This window comes from Natator depressus, chromosome 10, assembly GCF_965152275.1.
Source record: "Natator depressus isolate rNatDep1 chromosome 10, rNatDep2.hap1, whole genome shotgun sequence".
In the NCBI taxonomy this organism is placed as follows: domain Eukaryota; kingdom Metazoa; phylum Chordata; order Testudines; family Cheloniidae; genus Natator; species Natator depressus.
This window is the reverse complement of record NC_134243.1, coordinates 9,624,878-9,640,231: the sequence shown is the minus strand read 5'-3', so window position 1 is coordinate 9,640,231 and position 15,354 is coordinate 9,624,878. Positions and strand designations below refer to the sequence as shown.

The window sequence follows — 15,354 nt, the reverse complement described above, 5'->3', positions numbered from 1 at the left end:
TGAACTGCCATGGTCCTGGTACTATTCCAGGTGTATCCTCAGTTTGGAGACGTGTCCCCTTTTCTTAGCCTTTGCCTAAGGCAACACTTTGGAGGACTAATATCCAAATCTGCTCTGGTGCCCAAACTTTCCAGCTGATATTGATGAGAGTCAGTGTGAGGCAGAGGGAGCTCGGCAGGGGTAGAGGGACAGAGACAGCTCTTGAGCATGGGTTAATGGGCACTGTGGGGACTAGAGGCAAAAAGACTTCCTCCCTGCTCTATCCCTCTTTAGGAGCTAAAGGGATGGAGACAGGTTCTGCTGAGGGATACCAGCAGATCTTGGGTGTGGCTCTAATGTGTGTGGTTTGCTATAGTCGGTTGAAACCAATGAGTCTGAATGTGTAATATCCCCCCGAAGGGACCCGCCTCCATGCCCTCCACCAGAGATTTGGAGCAGCCAAAGTAGATCCAGCTCCCCACGGGCCCATGCTGGGACAGGCTCTCTGGGAGGCTTCATTTCAGGTAGACAACTGGCCATGAGGGATGTAGCCAATAAACCTGCCTGTCCTTTACTTTAACCCTGACCAGATTGTGTCCTGCCCCGCATAGGAAGAATGGTGGAGGGTGAAGATTCCCCACCTACAGACATACTTTCTCCCCTGCAGGAGAGTGGGGCGGTTCCATTGGGGAGTGCATGAAGTGCTCTCTGCTAGCTCCACCATTGGTGGACCTGTGCCATTTTGCCTGTGTTTGAAAGGGTCCCTCCAGGATCCCAGTTCCCATGCCTTCTCCAAGCAAGTGAGCAGATCCTTCTGCTCTACAGCTTAGCCGAACGTTATTAAACCATAATCAACCCTTTTATTGCAGTATCATTACCTCAGGCCGAGAGATGGGGGCCATTGTCTGAGGATGAAGTGCCCCGGAAAGCTGGCAGCCTGGCCAAACGTGGGTGCAGGTCCGTAATTAAAGGAAGCGGGCAGTTAATGGAACAGCAGCAATGCCTCCAGCGAGATGCCAAGTGCGGAGTTTGTGACACCCAGGCCTCGGGCACAGTCAGCCACAAGCAGCAAAGTGCAGTGAGCAGGGTAGGCATAATTTGGTTGGCTCCAGTGGTTTTAACCCTCAGGACTGCTCTGTTTTTGCCCCAGGGAAGTTTGCACTTGGTGGCAAGAACTTATTAGTCAACAGCCAGTCCTTCTACACCATGAGACAGGGTTGGAGCATCAGGGCTGCTGCCTGACACCCCTTCCTACCGTTTTCAGCAGCTTAAGAAATAAAATCAAGCATCTCAAAGTCCCTTTTAACACAGTCCTGCTGGAGGAGGCTCCTCCCAGCTTGATATTAATGGCAGATGTTGCAGGGTGAAGCGGGCTTCTGCCCCTTTTTCCAGGTCTAGCCATTAACCCCTTCCTGCTCTGGTCCAGTTTGAGCTTTGTTCACCCCATCACCAGCCTCTGTACCTCCTTTCCGGGTGCTCTGTCCCATTTTTGCTTGCCTTGCCCTGTTTCCTGTCCCACTTCTGCATGTCTGTCCCCAGTTTCCATGTGTCCTCCCCGGGGGCTCCAGCTCCTTATGCCCCATTCCACTTCCATCTGCTGTCTTAACAGACCAAGGGAACTGCATGAGGCGAATCCACATGGTAGGAAGGTCCTGTCAGTGAGCACCAATGCACCCTGACAATGACTAGGGCTTGCCATTTTCTCAGACTGCTGGGTCATGAATCCATCATGCAGAATCACTAAAACTCATTGGCAATCACCTCAGAGCTTGTCCCCTGACAAAAAGCCAGAGAGAGGAGGCCCAATCTGTGACTGTCTGTGGCACTCCATATTGGGTAAATACATTCTCTCCAATACCAGGGGTACAATGCACATTTGACTCTGAATTATAGGACTGTAAGTTTGACTCCTGTTTGGCTCTCATACCCGGTCTCTGGAAACAATCATGCACTGCCTTGGAATATGGATATAGATGATCTAATAGGTCTTTTCCATTTAAACGTCTTTGGTTCTGCTCACCAAAATTACATCATGAGTTTCCATTGGGGGATGGTATTTTTCTTCCTTCCCTGAACTATTGTGTATGGATTCTGTGCGTTATTAAACAGGTGCTGCGTTCCACCCCAGAAGTGGCAGCATTTCCGTGATGTCTAGCATGAACCCCCTGTATGGTTTGTACAGCAGTTTGCTGAGTTTGTCATATGCCTTTGAGATCCTCCAGGTGCAACAGGAATGTAAGACTGTATTCCTTAGTTAAGTGGCTTTGAAGCTGAATGTGTTCTGCCAGTTTTATTCAGGAGGCTAGTGGGGGAGAAGGGGGGCAGTGGAGTCATTTTCTAGTGGGGCTCACAAGCAAAAGCTAGTTGAGAAGAAGGTGTGTGGAACTGTTTTTCCTCTCTGTTTGCCTTGTCTTGTCAGGGTTTCTGTTTGGTATGTGGGAGGGAGAGCAGGTTGGGTGCTCCAACTCTGGCACCCGGGCACTGGCAGTCACCGCTATCGGAGAATGCACCTGTGCATGTTGCCATTCAGCTGCTGGATACAGGCAGTGACTCGATGGGCCCGATTCCTCACTGTCAGTCATTCACACCTGTGCTAAGTGCATGGGGTGGAAAATCCTGCTATTCAGGTAGGGTAGCGCTTTGCAAGGCAGGGGGAAACCAGGCCGAGTGCCACACGCTGGCCTGCTCCCATTAAATCAAGCTCCCGTTTACTTCCATAGGAGTAACATTAACACCCTGAATCAGGTGCCCATGTAGCTTGGGTGCTTGGTATCACTCAGCCTTCAGCCTCAGGCCTCACTGTGGCCCTGAGACACCAACAATTCCTAATCGTTGGGTTGTTGTTCCCAAATGGTCCACATGGAGATCAGGGCTTGGCACTATTTATTAATGAGAGTAACAACAGATTACGTTTATCTAGCACCTTTCCTTCCAAAGGCCTTCGTTCAATGTATACATGTATCAGTTCATCCTGGAATGCGGCCACCTCTGGGGTGAGAAACAGCCCCTATTTAACCGTGCACAGCAACACTGTGGCTCCATCAGCGAAGGAGAAGACTCCTGGCTCCAATTGAAACGATGGGGAAGTTTAGGTAGGCAGAATGTGACCCCCGCATTAGCCCTGTCTCTTAATATTATTATTGATGATGGGTAGGGCCTTCCCCGATCAAGGCTCCGGGCCCCACAGCCAGGCGCTGTACAGAGAAGTAACAAAGGGGTCCCTGCCCTGCAGAGCTGCCAGTCTAGATGTGGGGCAGGATGGACCGAACAGACCGTGGGGGGTGGGGTGGGAGGAGGCGGTTACAGCAAAGCAAACAGCCATCTCAGCTGCCCATCGGCCTAGCCAGCGTGGGGCAGGGCAGTTTGTGGGCAGTTTGGAGGAGGGGGGGGTTGCAATACTCCTGCTCCGACGGTGAAAAGCCCCACCAAGCAGCAAGGCCCATGGCCCTGTCTGCCAGCCGGGGGCCAGCGCCTCCAGCAGCGCGGCGGCCCCCAGCCTGGCGCCCGGGCGCTGGCTCAGACCGGCCCCGGGGGAAGCTGCCACCTGCCGCAGGGCTGGCCGCGCCCCTGGTGCGCCTGGCTGCTCCCACCCCGCCCAGCGCCCCCAGGCCAAACCGCCAGGGCCGCTGCCTTTGCGCCTGGCTCCAGCGCCCGCCCCCTGCGCAGGGCACAGCTGGACCCGTGGCCTGGCCGGGGGCAGGGGGTGACCGGGCACCCAGGGGCGGGGAGGACCTGGGCTGCCTGCTAAAGCCACCCGGGTTCACCTACACCCGCCCCCCCGTCCCTCTCCCCCCAGCCGCGGGCTGGAGACCTGCCCCGAGGCTGGCACCAGAGGCCCGGGGCACCGCCCCTTGGCCAGCCCCGGGCAGGGCGCGGGTCCCCCGGGGGCTCGGCAGGCGCGCGGGGCGCGGCGGGGAGAGGGCGGAGCGGGCGGGCTGTCTCCGGCAGGAGGAGGAGGAGGAGGGAGCCGGGGGCTGGAGCCGGGGCCGGGCCGCAGCGCACACGCTCCCCGCCTCCCCGCGGCGGCTCCCCCCAGGCGCGGGCCGGGCAGAGGCTAGATGGAGCCGGCGGCCGGGCGATGGGAGGCAGCGGGCTGGCTCCGGCGGCCGGGATGAAGGCGGCCGGGCAGGAGCGCTGAGGCGGCGGCGGAGCCAGCCCGGCCGGAGGTAAGGGAGGGGGCGCGGGGCTGCCCTGTTGGGCCCGGCAAAGACCCCGGGCAGCGCAGGGGGCACATTGCACGGAGCTGGGCAAATCCCCGCCTCGAGATTGCGGGGGGGGGGGGAGACAGCCCCACCCATCTGCCCCAGATGCACCCCGGGCTCTGAACCTGCCCGGAGGCACCCCCTGAAATGGGGGCCCCTGCGGCTGTTTGATCGCTGCGGGACTCCGGACCTCCCGGCCCATCACTGTCATTAAATCAGGGCTTTTCAGACCTCTGCCTTCGTGCAACCTGGGTGTTTGCGCAGCGCCCCCAAGAGGGGGCGTCCCAGGCAGGGGAGGGAGCCCGGCTCGCGGCACGCGGGTGAATGGGGCGCAGCTGGAAGGTGGAGAAATCAGGGGTGCCTTTGCCTTGTCGCTGTGGACGGCGTGAAATGGGACCGGCGCCTCGCCGGGCCCTTCTTCCAGCCGCAGGAGCGCAAAGCCCGGAACGAGCCGCAGGGTTTAGCTGCCCTCCGGCCCGGCTTTTCTGATCCTCACAGCCCTGGAAGGAGCCCACCTTGGGACCGAATGGCCGCCGCAGGACAGCTGGGCTAGGAGATGGCAGAGGAGGGAAGGAGCTAGAGAGAGGGAAGAAGTTGCTTTGGGGACAGAGAGCATCAGCGATTTTGGGGAGCCCAGTATTGGGGTTTAACCATCCAGGCTGGTTTTAGTGATAAAGGAATAAATCCTGCCTAGGAGAGGGAGCTGGACCTGCTAGAGGGGAGCCACTGTCCACACCCAGCCAGCCCAGGATTTACTATATTTTTTGCTACTGAAAATATTTTTAAAAACCCACAAAAATCTTCCTGATGAGAATTGATTCATCCTCCCAGTCCTCTCAGTTCTGAGCCTGGAAAAGGGACTGTGGATGTCACTCGCCTGAGGCCCAATTCTTCTCTCGCTCATCGTGGTGTAAGTGAGCAGTAACTGCACTGGTGTCAATGGATGCACACCAGTGTAAACCCACTGAGAGTGGAGAATCAGGCCGGGAGTTATTAAGGAATTGTATTGCCCACAGAACAGCAAAGGTTCCTTCCTGTGCTGTGTACTGTCCATGCTTCCCAGCTTTATTGGTCTAGTATAATCAGTAAGAAGTTTACGTTGTGATAAGAGGCTTTTATAATAGGCTTATTCTCCAAACAGGTTTTCTATTTAAAAAAATCTACAACAGGCTTTACAGTGGGTCCGAGACCATTTCCTGTCTGGTCTTATCTGATTTGTTTCTTTTAGCATCAGGTGTTTGGTAAGTGGTTTTTGCTGTGTTTGGTTTTAATAATTTTAGCTGCTCTTATATTACTCTGCTGAAGGGTGTTAACAAAAGGTTAATGAAGCATGACTTTTGCAACAAAAAATAACACAGAAAGGATCTGTATTCATTCCCAGTCCTGTCTGAGCTGGTCAAAGCTCTGTTCCTTGTTGGATGGTCTCGCATCTCTCACAGAGAATAACAAAGCGCCGACCTGACAATAGACAAAAAGGTGCTAATCCCAAACTCAGTTCTGTAAGCAGATTCCTAGCAGATAGTGTCAACAACTGGTTTTATTCCACCTTTAAAAGGGAGTGGAGCCCACTTAAAGAAATAACCTGTGAAACAGACCAGGAGTCAGTTCTGGTGCTTCAAGGTGACTGAGCCTTAGGGGTCAGTTTTCTGTTGTAATTTCATTTTCTTCAAAATGTGACACTCCAAGGTCGCTGTATATTGCCAACCGAAACCTTGCAAGCTTCGTCCAGTGCATGGGCCCAGTGCATGAGGCCTACGTTTGTTCCAGGTAGGAGCAGGTAGCTAGATTTTCACCCTCACCCTCTTTCCATTCAGTGGAAGTTCAGGCAAAAAATTCCAGGCCCATGATCAAGATGCTCGGTTTGGATTAATTTTGGGTTGCAGTTGCCTTGAGTAGTTCAGCTGCTTTGCTCTTGTTGCATTGCCAGGCTGCTTGTTGGAGAGGGCACATTCCCCTTAGGTTGCGGCTGGAGTATAGGACCTGTTGTTACTACTTTGACCTTTAGTCTCTGAAAGAACAACAGGACACGTGTCTCAGGCAGAGACAGTGGATTCTGCTATTAGCATAATGGTACCGACTGGCCTATCACACAGATTCAGAGGATGCTATGGCACGTTCCTGGAATAAGTAAATATGTTTATGGCTCAAGGAAGCGATCAAAGTTTGGAAGGACTAGATTCTAAGGGATCAATAGAACTTTCATTAGCTTGTGTGACATTGGGACTGCAACCCAATTAACTAAGGCATTAGGTTTCTATCCCTGTTTATCCAATATGTGGCTCTTTGGCATATCATGGCTAAGACTCCATGTAAACCTTTATATCCTAGCAAACATCACATCTCATAATGAGACAGGAAATGATTGAAATTGAATCCCCACCCCCCCATCTGTTTTGAAGAGCATTTTATTCCCCCCCGATGAGTGTACCTAAAGCTGTTTTTTGGTGGAGCACCACTGACATCCAGTGGGCAGTTGGGGTAATATACAGTATACATAACTATAAATAAGAATCTACCCTTTGATTGTGTTTGGAGTGAAATGAAGCAGGGGATCATCTAAAAAGATTTTGACCATGCGAAGAACTGTGCACTGAGGACCTACACACATGAACTGTTGCTGCATTAAGAACAAATATTCAAGGTATCAGCTGGCGCTGTCTGATTCCACAAGAGCCTCTTGGAGTTTTGCAAACTCTAGCTTCCCTGCCAGGCTTCTCGGGGTGGGGTCGGAGACTTAATTTATCAGACCCCTAATGGAATCGCTGTGTTCCTGTTGGGATTCAGATATGCAGGTAGACTTTTCCCTCTTCAGAGCCATCATTCATTGTGGTAGCCAGACACATGGTGCTCACCACAACAGAAAACAAATCAAATCCAACAACCTCACCACTCTGGGAGGCATGTTCCTGCCTGAGGTGGGCTAGAGCACCACCTAGAGGCAGAGCTAGGTCCCTGCGACACAGCCCCAGTTAAGTTTAAAGGGATTCTTTGTAAGTGGCCCCTCATGACAGTAAGGATCAGTTAAAGCAGTTCCTGCTGCTCTCTGCTGGGCTCACAGGTTTGGGGTTTGGAGCCACCGATCTGGGTTGGAAATTACAGCCCTGGGAATGGTGGAGCTATGGCCAGTTCAAGCAAATCTGGGTCTTCCTGCAAAGCCATTTGCTTGGGGATCCCCTACTGAGAAGCCCAGATTCTGTCCTGCGCCTGCTCCAGAAATCCAGAGTACCAGCTGGGGCCAGGATAAGGGGGAGATGTCCTGAGTTTCCAGCAGCCTCAAGTTATTGTCCCATCAATTACCGAGCTCTCAGACAGTTGGGGCATGAGCAGTAAACATCACACCAGGCTTCCAACCTGCCCTGCTGGGAAGGTTATATATCTACACTACTGCCCTCTATTGGAGGGAATGGGAATCTCCAACTCCTAGCAGAACTGTTTTTATGCTGCTAACAGGTAGCGGAGAGTCTCCTTCAGCTCAAGGGGTAGGGCCTGTGCTTCCAGACCAGGAGGCGCTGGGTTCTCTTCCCCCTGTTGAAGTGCTCGTTAATCACATGGACAGCATAGAGTCAAGCACAAAGTTGTAGGAGAGCCACCGGTTTGTTACAATAGTTTGCCCTTTGCCTTCAGAGGAGGCTGCCAAATGCCTTTACAAACATTTTCTAAAGCCTGTGAGTAAGGTATTATCTTCATGTTACAGAAAGGTAAACTGAGGCGCAGAGGTTAAACAACTCTCCCAAGGGCATACAGTGAGTCAGCATCCGAGGCAGGAATAGAACCCTGCCTGCTGCTCTAACCACAGACAGCATCGCCTCTCCCGTGGCACTTCTCTCTTGGTCGTTAATCAGCCAGCGATGCCGTCTTGTGGCCAGTCCCAAGTCCTCTTTAACCCAGCTGACTGCCTGGGCTAGAGCCAAAGCCGCCCTGGTTGGTCTAGTCTGGCTCCTGAGTTGAGCTTTTTCATATTGTTGTCCCTGGCAAAACGGAGGATTAAAAAAAAAGTCCTCAGGTTTATTTCTTGAAACTGGAGCATGTGACAGGCTGCTGCAGAGCAGGGGCATGGGGACATTAAAGCCCCAGCACCAAAGCAAACCCCTGACAGCTGTTGCTGTCACCCTGACACCCAAGGCAGAAAAAACCCTGGCTGTCAGTGTGAAAACCCTGCTGAGTGGCAGCAGCCCCGTCCTGCTGGCTTATCGGGTTGGGAGGCTTTCAGTGAGGGATTTGCAGTGGCGATAAACCTTAACACCACCCCTCAAAGCTTGCGATGAGCTCTCTAGATAGCCCAGCTCAAAGCTGCTGTCTCTGCTCTTGCATTTGATGCCAGTGCCGTAGAAGCTACCGAGATGGACGAGACAGTGACTGGACCTGGGAGCAAAGATGTGTTTTGCAGCCTTGGGCAGAACCCTGAGCTGCCGGAGGAAGAGGTCAGCCAGAGGGGGCTCGCTTCGGTGCATCACACGAGGTGCTGAATTGCATACAGAAAAGCAGTCCCCTTTAAGGAGTGTCTGTGGAAGGAACGCACCTGTGCAAAGAATGCAAGGCTATATGAGGGCAGGCCTAAAGGTCTCTGCCGAAATAGCCATCCCTGAGCTAGGTCTCCGGGCAGTGCTTGAAGGAGCAAGTGGGAGTGAAGGAGCCATTGCATTTCCTTGTGGCCTTGCAACAAAATAACCTCCTGCCAGTGCGCGGTCTCCAACCTGCACTCCTTACAGAGCGCCTTTGCCTGTGCGTGGGATCCTGGCACTGTCCTCTGTGACGTCTCTGCGCTAGGAGACTCAGTCTCACTTGGGGCCAGATCCCCCGGGGCCTTGCTCAGGTTTGACTCAGTCCCAGCTTCCATCAGGCCAAACCTCTGAGTTGCCGAGCACCTACAGCCACCGTTGACTGCGGTGGATCAGGCCCATTAGCTTCGGTGGGGTTTTGCTTCAATAAGGCCCTCAGGATTTGGTCCACTAAGAATACCTTTCCTCTCCAGTGCCAGCTGCTAAGAGCAATGCTCTGGGTCTGGGCTGAAAATGTACCTGGGCACATCCTTCCAGTCCCAAACTTTCTGCTCGCGTGAGCTGCTATGAGAAATGATGCAGAAGCCCTGCCTGTTGGTGTTTCACCTGGGCTGCAAGGGTCCAAAGGCTCTGGCAGCAGGATGGGATCTCTGCCATGGTGGTTCTTAGCACAGTCTTCCTGGCCTTTGGGAACAGGGCGGGTATCAGTTTTCCCCGACAGCCGTGCTGTCTCTGTTAAAAAGCTGCTCTCGGGTGCTTGGTTCTCAGACCCAGAGCCCATCCGGAAGCTGCAGAGCCCTCGCTGGTGTTCTGCACAATGAAACCCTTTGAGACCCAAGCAGTGGAGGTTGGGGAACTGGGCGGGAAGGTGGGGTCACGAAACAATCTAGTTCTTGTGAAACGGTCCCCAGGACGTGAGCACCGGAGAACCCTGCTAGCCTCATTCTATGCAGGAGAACCCTGTAGCGTATGTGTGCCAGGCCCTGCATCCAGACACAGCATCGCTAACAACAGTGCACGGGTCTTCATGCCAGGCTGCAGCTGGACTTGCTCTGAGCTGGACGCCCACCGTGCAGTGCCAGTGTAGACAGCCATGGTAGTGTGGCAGCGGCAGTGGTGTAATTAGTCCGTCAGAGACGGCCTCAACAGCCCAGAGCAACGGCTCTGTCACCTGACAAACCTGCCCAAGAGCAGCCAAGGCGGCACCCAAAATGTGGAGAGGTGCATATGGACCCTAGCTGCTCTGTGGAGCTGTGCTGGGAGTTGTGGGGTAGGTGTGTAACCCATCCCTGCTGTCCCCTTCTAATGGCACCTAGCCCAGCTAGAGACTGATGAGTCTGCAACAGCCTTAGCTAAGAGCCACGTGGCTTTTAGCTCTTGCAGTAGAGGCTCATGCCCTAAGCTTCAGCAGTCCCAGGTTCGATCCTGTCTGCCGACACCCGGGCTCGGCTGGTGTTACAGATGCAACAATCCACAAGGCCCTGCCGTGCCCAAGGAGTTTTATGTATGCATGTGGGACGGAGTGACTAGTGTGGGAATCACACCGGTACAGGCTGCAGTTACGCAGTTCTTTAGTGTGGAGGCAGCCCTGTCCATTCCCTGTAGGTTCAGCGACCTAGCTGTGGCGTTGGTCACTCTCTAGCACGGTTTGATGCCCTGCCTGGTTCTGGTTTTTTTCCACTGTGACAGCCATGCAGATTGCTGCAGTAAAGGGGAGCCTCATAGCTCCTCCACTCCCAACAAACATCGCTGGAGGGACCAGTGAAATCGCGCCGGCTGTGGTGAGCTCACAGCTACTCCAGGCCCAGCTTCTCCCAGCACGAGTCACCCTCACAGAGGATGTGGAAGTGCTGGCTGTTGGGGAAATTGAAGCCTATATCATGCTAGGAGAAGTCCTGGTGAAGATCCTGGTGTGAGACCTGCTCAGAGAGTCAAGCGGCAGAGGGCACAGACAACACCTGAGACTGAGAGCTTTTTTCACCAGGGAAGAGACCGAGCTTACACGGATGTAATTCTCTATGAGGTTTCTTGGGAGGTTCTCCTTTCCCTCCATTGCTTCCCGCCTAGGAGTCCTTCTCTAAACACTATCCACACTCAGCCCATCCTGCCAGCTGGCAGCCTTCATCCTCGGACCGCACAACAGAGGAGCAGTTCGGTGATAGTGATGGAGGCATCTTTAAAGTGCCTCAAGCTCATAAAATGGAGTTCTTGGTTCCAATGGGGGGGTCTCTCCTGGTGTTGTCTAGCTGTAGAGCTTGAACGGGCTCAGAAAGACGTGCTATATTTCATACCGCCAGCCCTTCAAACTCTGAGAGACAAGCTGGATTCTTTCCCTCTCACATGTCATATTTTATTATTTAGTATTCATACTGCAGTGCCACCTGTGTGCGAGGTGCTCCGCAAACACAGAACAAAACGCCAGTCCCTGCGTGGGGAACCCCATGGTCCTCCGTGGCAAGATCTGTATTATTGGTGCTGAGGACGCATGAGAAGGAAAGGCCCCAGCTTGTCTCTTGGCCTCTCCTGGCTGAGGTTGCAGTGCTGGAAGACGAGGGGGAGAAACATCTTAGAAACTGAGCATGTTTGAGCTAAAAGTTACTGAGGGACAATAGAGAAGGAGCCAGGGCTGATGTGTAACGTGGGTGTACATCAGTGAGTGGGTGTGAATCAAAGGGTGTCTAACGTGCTGTTAGGGATGTGTTGAGGGGGGCCAGGTTATTACACCAGGTTAGCGTCAGTCACCTCTTAGTTTGGGCCTGCTTGTGCCACTTTGCAGCGACTCAGGGTGGAGGGACATGGTTGTTTTCTACGGGGAGCCTATTGTGCATGCCAGGGGGTGTAACTAGGAGAAACGGGATGAGACTGAGCAAAGGAAATGTTGGCTGATTATCAGGAGAGACGTCCTGCCAGTGAGGTGAATTACACTAAGGCCTTCCAGGGAAAGCAGTGGGAGCCCCGTCGCTTGGGGCAGTTAAAACTAGACAGGGCAAAGCACTTGAGATGCTGTGGTCATTCTGGCTCTGTCAGGGGGAAGAGCCAGATGACCTCACAGCTCTTTTCCCTCACTAGCTGCTCTGCTGTTTTGCATGGTGTGTTGAATGTTTTCCCTACGTATTACGTTAGCTGAGCCCTTGGCCCCACTGGGAATAAGCCCCTGTGGGGTATCCCTTGAGGACCGTGCTGGGGCTGAGCTGATGGTGTGTTGCTGCCCTTTCTTGCTTTAGGTCAGCCACAATGGGCTCCGTCAGAGGAGATCATTTCAAGGACATCAGCCCTGTGGTGACCCCAGAGGGAAATGTGGTGATGAGCTTCAGCTTCGACAGCTACCAGCTGGAGGAGGAGGAGCTGCAGGCTAAAGGGAATCAGGCCAAGGGAGTCCTCACCTTCATGGAGCCAGGTAGGGCTTGGCAGCTGGGTGCTGCATCTCTCCTGGCTCGCAAGGAGGGAGCGTGGAGGAAGGGCTGAGGGGGGCACATAGCGATGGCAGTGACAGGCTGCTGAGGCAGCTCCCTGGATGCAGGGAGAGGAGTGGGGAGAGAGAGCTTTGTCATAGCCAGTGCTGCACCAACCAGCTCCACGCTCCACGTATCACAGAGCCATGGGCAAACCCTGCTTTGCCGGGTGGTTCAGCCCCCCAGACTTTGGCCATGTGTTCAGATTATCCTGGCTTCTTGGGTCGGGAGATCTCACAGGGGTGGGCTTTTTTGCAAGGTCTCCTGGCCAGGCCAGACATACCCCGCAAGCAGCCATTACCTCATTGTGGTAACGCTTCAGGTCCAAACGAGGCCCAGAAGCACAGAGACCACAGGACAGGGTGGAAATAATAACAGCGGTACATTCGGGGAACTTTTCCCAAGCCTCCAGAAGGTTTGGTTCAAATCTTGTCCAGCGTCTGGGGCTGGTTCTTAGTGTACAGGAGCCATTTGGCCCAGTCTTTAAGAATAACTACTGTGAGTGGAGCTTGCTGTTGTCCAGGCAGCCCCTGATCCATCGCCATGGCCCGGACGCTCTCCTGCGGCGCAAACAGCGTGCGGGGAGAACAAGTTTTGTGGCTTTGTAACCCCCACAGAGGTGACACACACCCTCCCACATCCCCAGGACTGGCCTGGGGGCGCTGTAGCCAGGACCCACCAAAACAAGCAGGGAGCTAAGGAATCCAGCGAATTCCCCAACTGTGTGGGTCCGAGGGAGCACGGAGGACGCTTCTCTGCTCACCAGCCAGGGGAGCATGACTGGGCCAGCAACTGTGTGGCTATTGGCTGGCCACCCTCCTACTGAGCCCTCCCCTTGAGGCGTGCAGGCATTGACATCCCAGCAGGGTTAACTTTCTGCCCCTCTGGCTGGGTAAGAAAGGCCCTTCTTGGGGCTGGGATGAGGACGTGTGCGATTTATCGTGGCTCCTCCCTCTGCTCTTAACCACTCCCCCTTCACTGCCAGGCCTCTCTGTGGCTCCTGCCGTGGTTTCGCTCCTCTCCGTATGATGCCGGGGGGGCAGTGGGGACCCTGGGGGCCTGTGCTATTTGAGAGGCACACACATCACCACTTCCCTGTGCAGATCCCCGGTGTTTTAACAGTGCAGACTCTGACATGTCGTAACTGCAGCGTGTTCCCAGATGACAGGAAAGCAGTTAATGAGCCGTCGCTCCCCTGGCCAAGATGATCTTATACGAGAGTTTACTCCAAACATCCCACAGGCTGAGTCACTTGAGCAGGTGCCAGCTGTAGGACAGACCCTTACCTTACCTCCACTGGGGCTAGTTGCGCTTGCACCAGCTGAGGATCTGGCCCTAGGTTTGTACCTCTGCCAATCACTCCCTGAACGTACGCTGGATGGCATGGGACTGCTTCAGTACGTTGCACATCAAAGACCTGGTATTCTTATACTGCCAGGATCACTGTTGAAAGCCTCTACTCACAGGCTGCCGTTTAGCCAGGCTGGTGTTTATTTTGTGGAGCGCCATAGGTGAGCCTGGCGTTGGGCACATTATGGGAACCCGGCAATACAGCTATCCGACATTAATACCATCCTTTCCAGTTTGCAATGAAAAGGCTGACCCTGCTGTTTAATCCCTCTGGGAGCTCTCAGACCCTGTAAGGGCTTGCGAGCTGCTTTCCCCCATGGCCTCGAGGAGCACTCGCCCCTGGGCCAATAGGTGGCCCTTTGGGAAGGGCTGAGATTTAACATAGCTGTTGCTCTTTTGGGGCCCCCAGATGTTCCCTTGCGAGCCCAGCTGAGAGAACAGTAGGCATCTCTGCTTTGCTCTTTCCCGGGGGGGTTTCACGTGCAGAAGGGTGGCTGGGCCGGGGTCAATGATTCTGGGAAAAGATGTGGAGCTGCAGAGATCAATAACTTCTCCTAGTACAGGGACCATAACAAAACCTCACTCTCTGCTCCCGGTGAGGAAGGCTGGGAACTAGAGGTAGGTGAACAGAGGCATGTGTACACCGATCCATACGTACAAGTGTGTAGGAAGATACTTCCCCCGTTGGCTGGTGCTACACAGATGTCCGATAGGTGGGTTTCTTGCCCCTTCCGCTGAAGCAGCTGATGCTGACCATTGTTAGAGACAGGATCCCGGCCTCGCCGGACCACTGGTCTAGCCTGGTTATTCCTGTGCGGGTGATCGAGTCGAATAATGGCACTGCAGTGTCTCATGGGAGAGGAGAGTTGCAATGAGTATAAAGGGGATTCTTTACTAAAGCTGCAAGACATAGACAGAGCCCCTCATTTGGGAATGTTCGGTACCTCATCTCAGTGAACAGTAAATCGGTTGCCTCTCGATATTTTCCCAGCCTGTCTGTAGGACTCTGTGTTGGGCTCCAAGAGGCCCATCAGCGTAACTGTCACCTGTTCTGTCCTGTTCCGGCTGTAGCCTCAGAAGACCCCGAGCCGCAGGATCGATACCATGGGATTTACTTCGCCATGCTGCTAGCGGGGGTTGGATTTCTCCTGCCGTACAACAGCTTTATCACAGATGTGGACTATTTGCATCACAAATATCCAGGTGGGTCCTTCCCAGCAATGGTGGTTTGGCGTGTCCCAGGCCCTGCTCCCTGGATTTCATTCACACTGAGCCAGGGCACAGCATGGAAACTGTCACGGCGGAGTCCTCATTAGCAGGAGAATGCTAGTCTGACAAGCAGAGGGGAACCAGCCCGGACAGGCTGCTGATTTCCAATTCACGTGTAATCTTTGAAAGCCAGCAGTCAGGATCCCTGATGTTCAATGCTGATAGTAAACACAGTCCCATTTAGTGACAGGAGATCCTAGAAGCTGGTGCTAGGATGTTGAAAAGGCAGAGGCTGCCGAAGTGAGTGTCGGTGTATTTGGCGGGGGGGTCTGGTTTTGAAATAGGACTTGGCCGGGTCTCCCAGTTCTTGTGGATGCAGATATTGACAGGTGCTGGATGTCTCCTGGATGGGGTGTCTAGCAGCCTGAACTCACAAATGTAGCCCGATTAATGACAGCAGTATCACTCTGCAGTGTTTGTACCCTGAGTGCAAAGTGGAACTAGACAAAATGAGTGGCTGCCCCCGTGGCATCTCCTGTGTTGCCCACGGGGTATCTCCCCAGACCCTCACCCCACTTTCTGTCATTCCACCGCCTTCTATTTCAGCCGGCCCTGCTTGCCTATTTCCACAGCCTGGAAAATGTTTCCTGTTCCTGGATATCC

The 15,354-nt window shown here is 53.9% G+C and overlaps 1 protein-coding gene across 2 annotated transcripts in view; it reads left to right on the top strand.

Annotated features, from left to right (window-relative positions):
• SLC29A4 (solute carrier family 29 member 4) overlaps nucleotides 1-15,354 on the top strand; it is a 40,386-nt gene that overhangs the window by 10,164 nt on the left and 14,868 nt on the right. Inside the window, exons 1-3 of one of the 2 annotated variants that reach the window (XM_074965155.1) lie at nucleotides 4,019-4,145; nucleotides 11,905-12,077; nucleotides 14,554-14,685. In XM_074965155.1, coding sequence (XP_074821256.1) covers nucleotides 11,915-12,077; nucleotides 14,554-14,685 — 295 coding nt within the window. In that variant the 5' untranslated portion in view covers nucleotides 4,019-4,145; nucleotides 11,905-11,914. Of the gene's footprint in view, nucleotides 1-4,018; nucleotides 4,146-11,904; nucleotides 12,078-14,553; nucleotides 14,686-15,354 lie in introns of those variants that run through there. The other variant, XM_074965157.1, reaches the window with a different exon arrangement.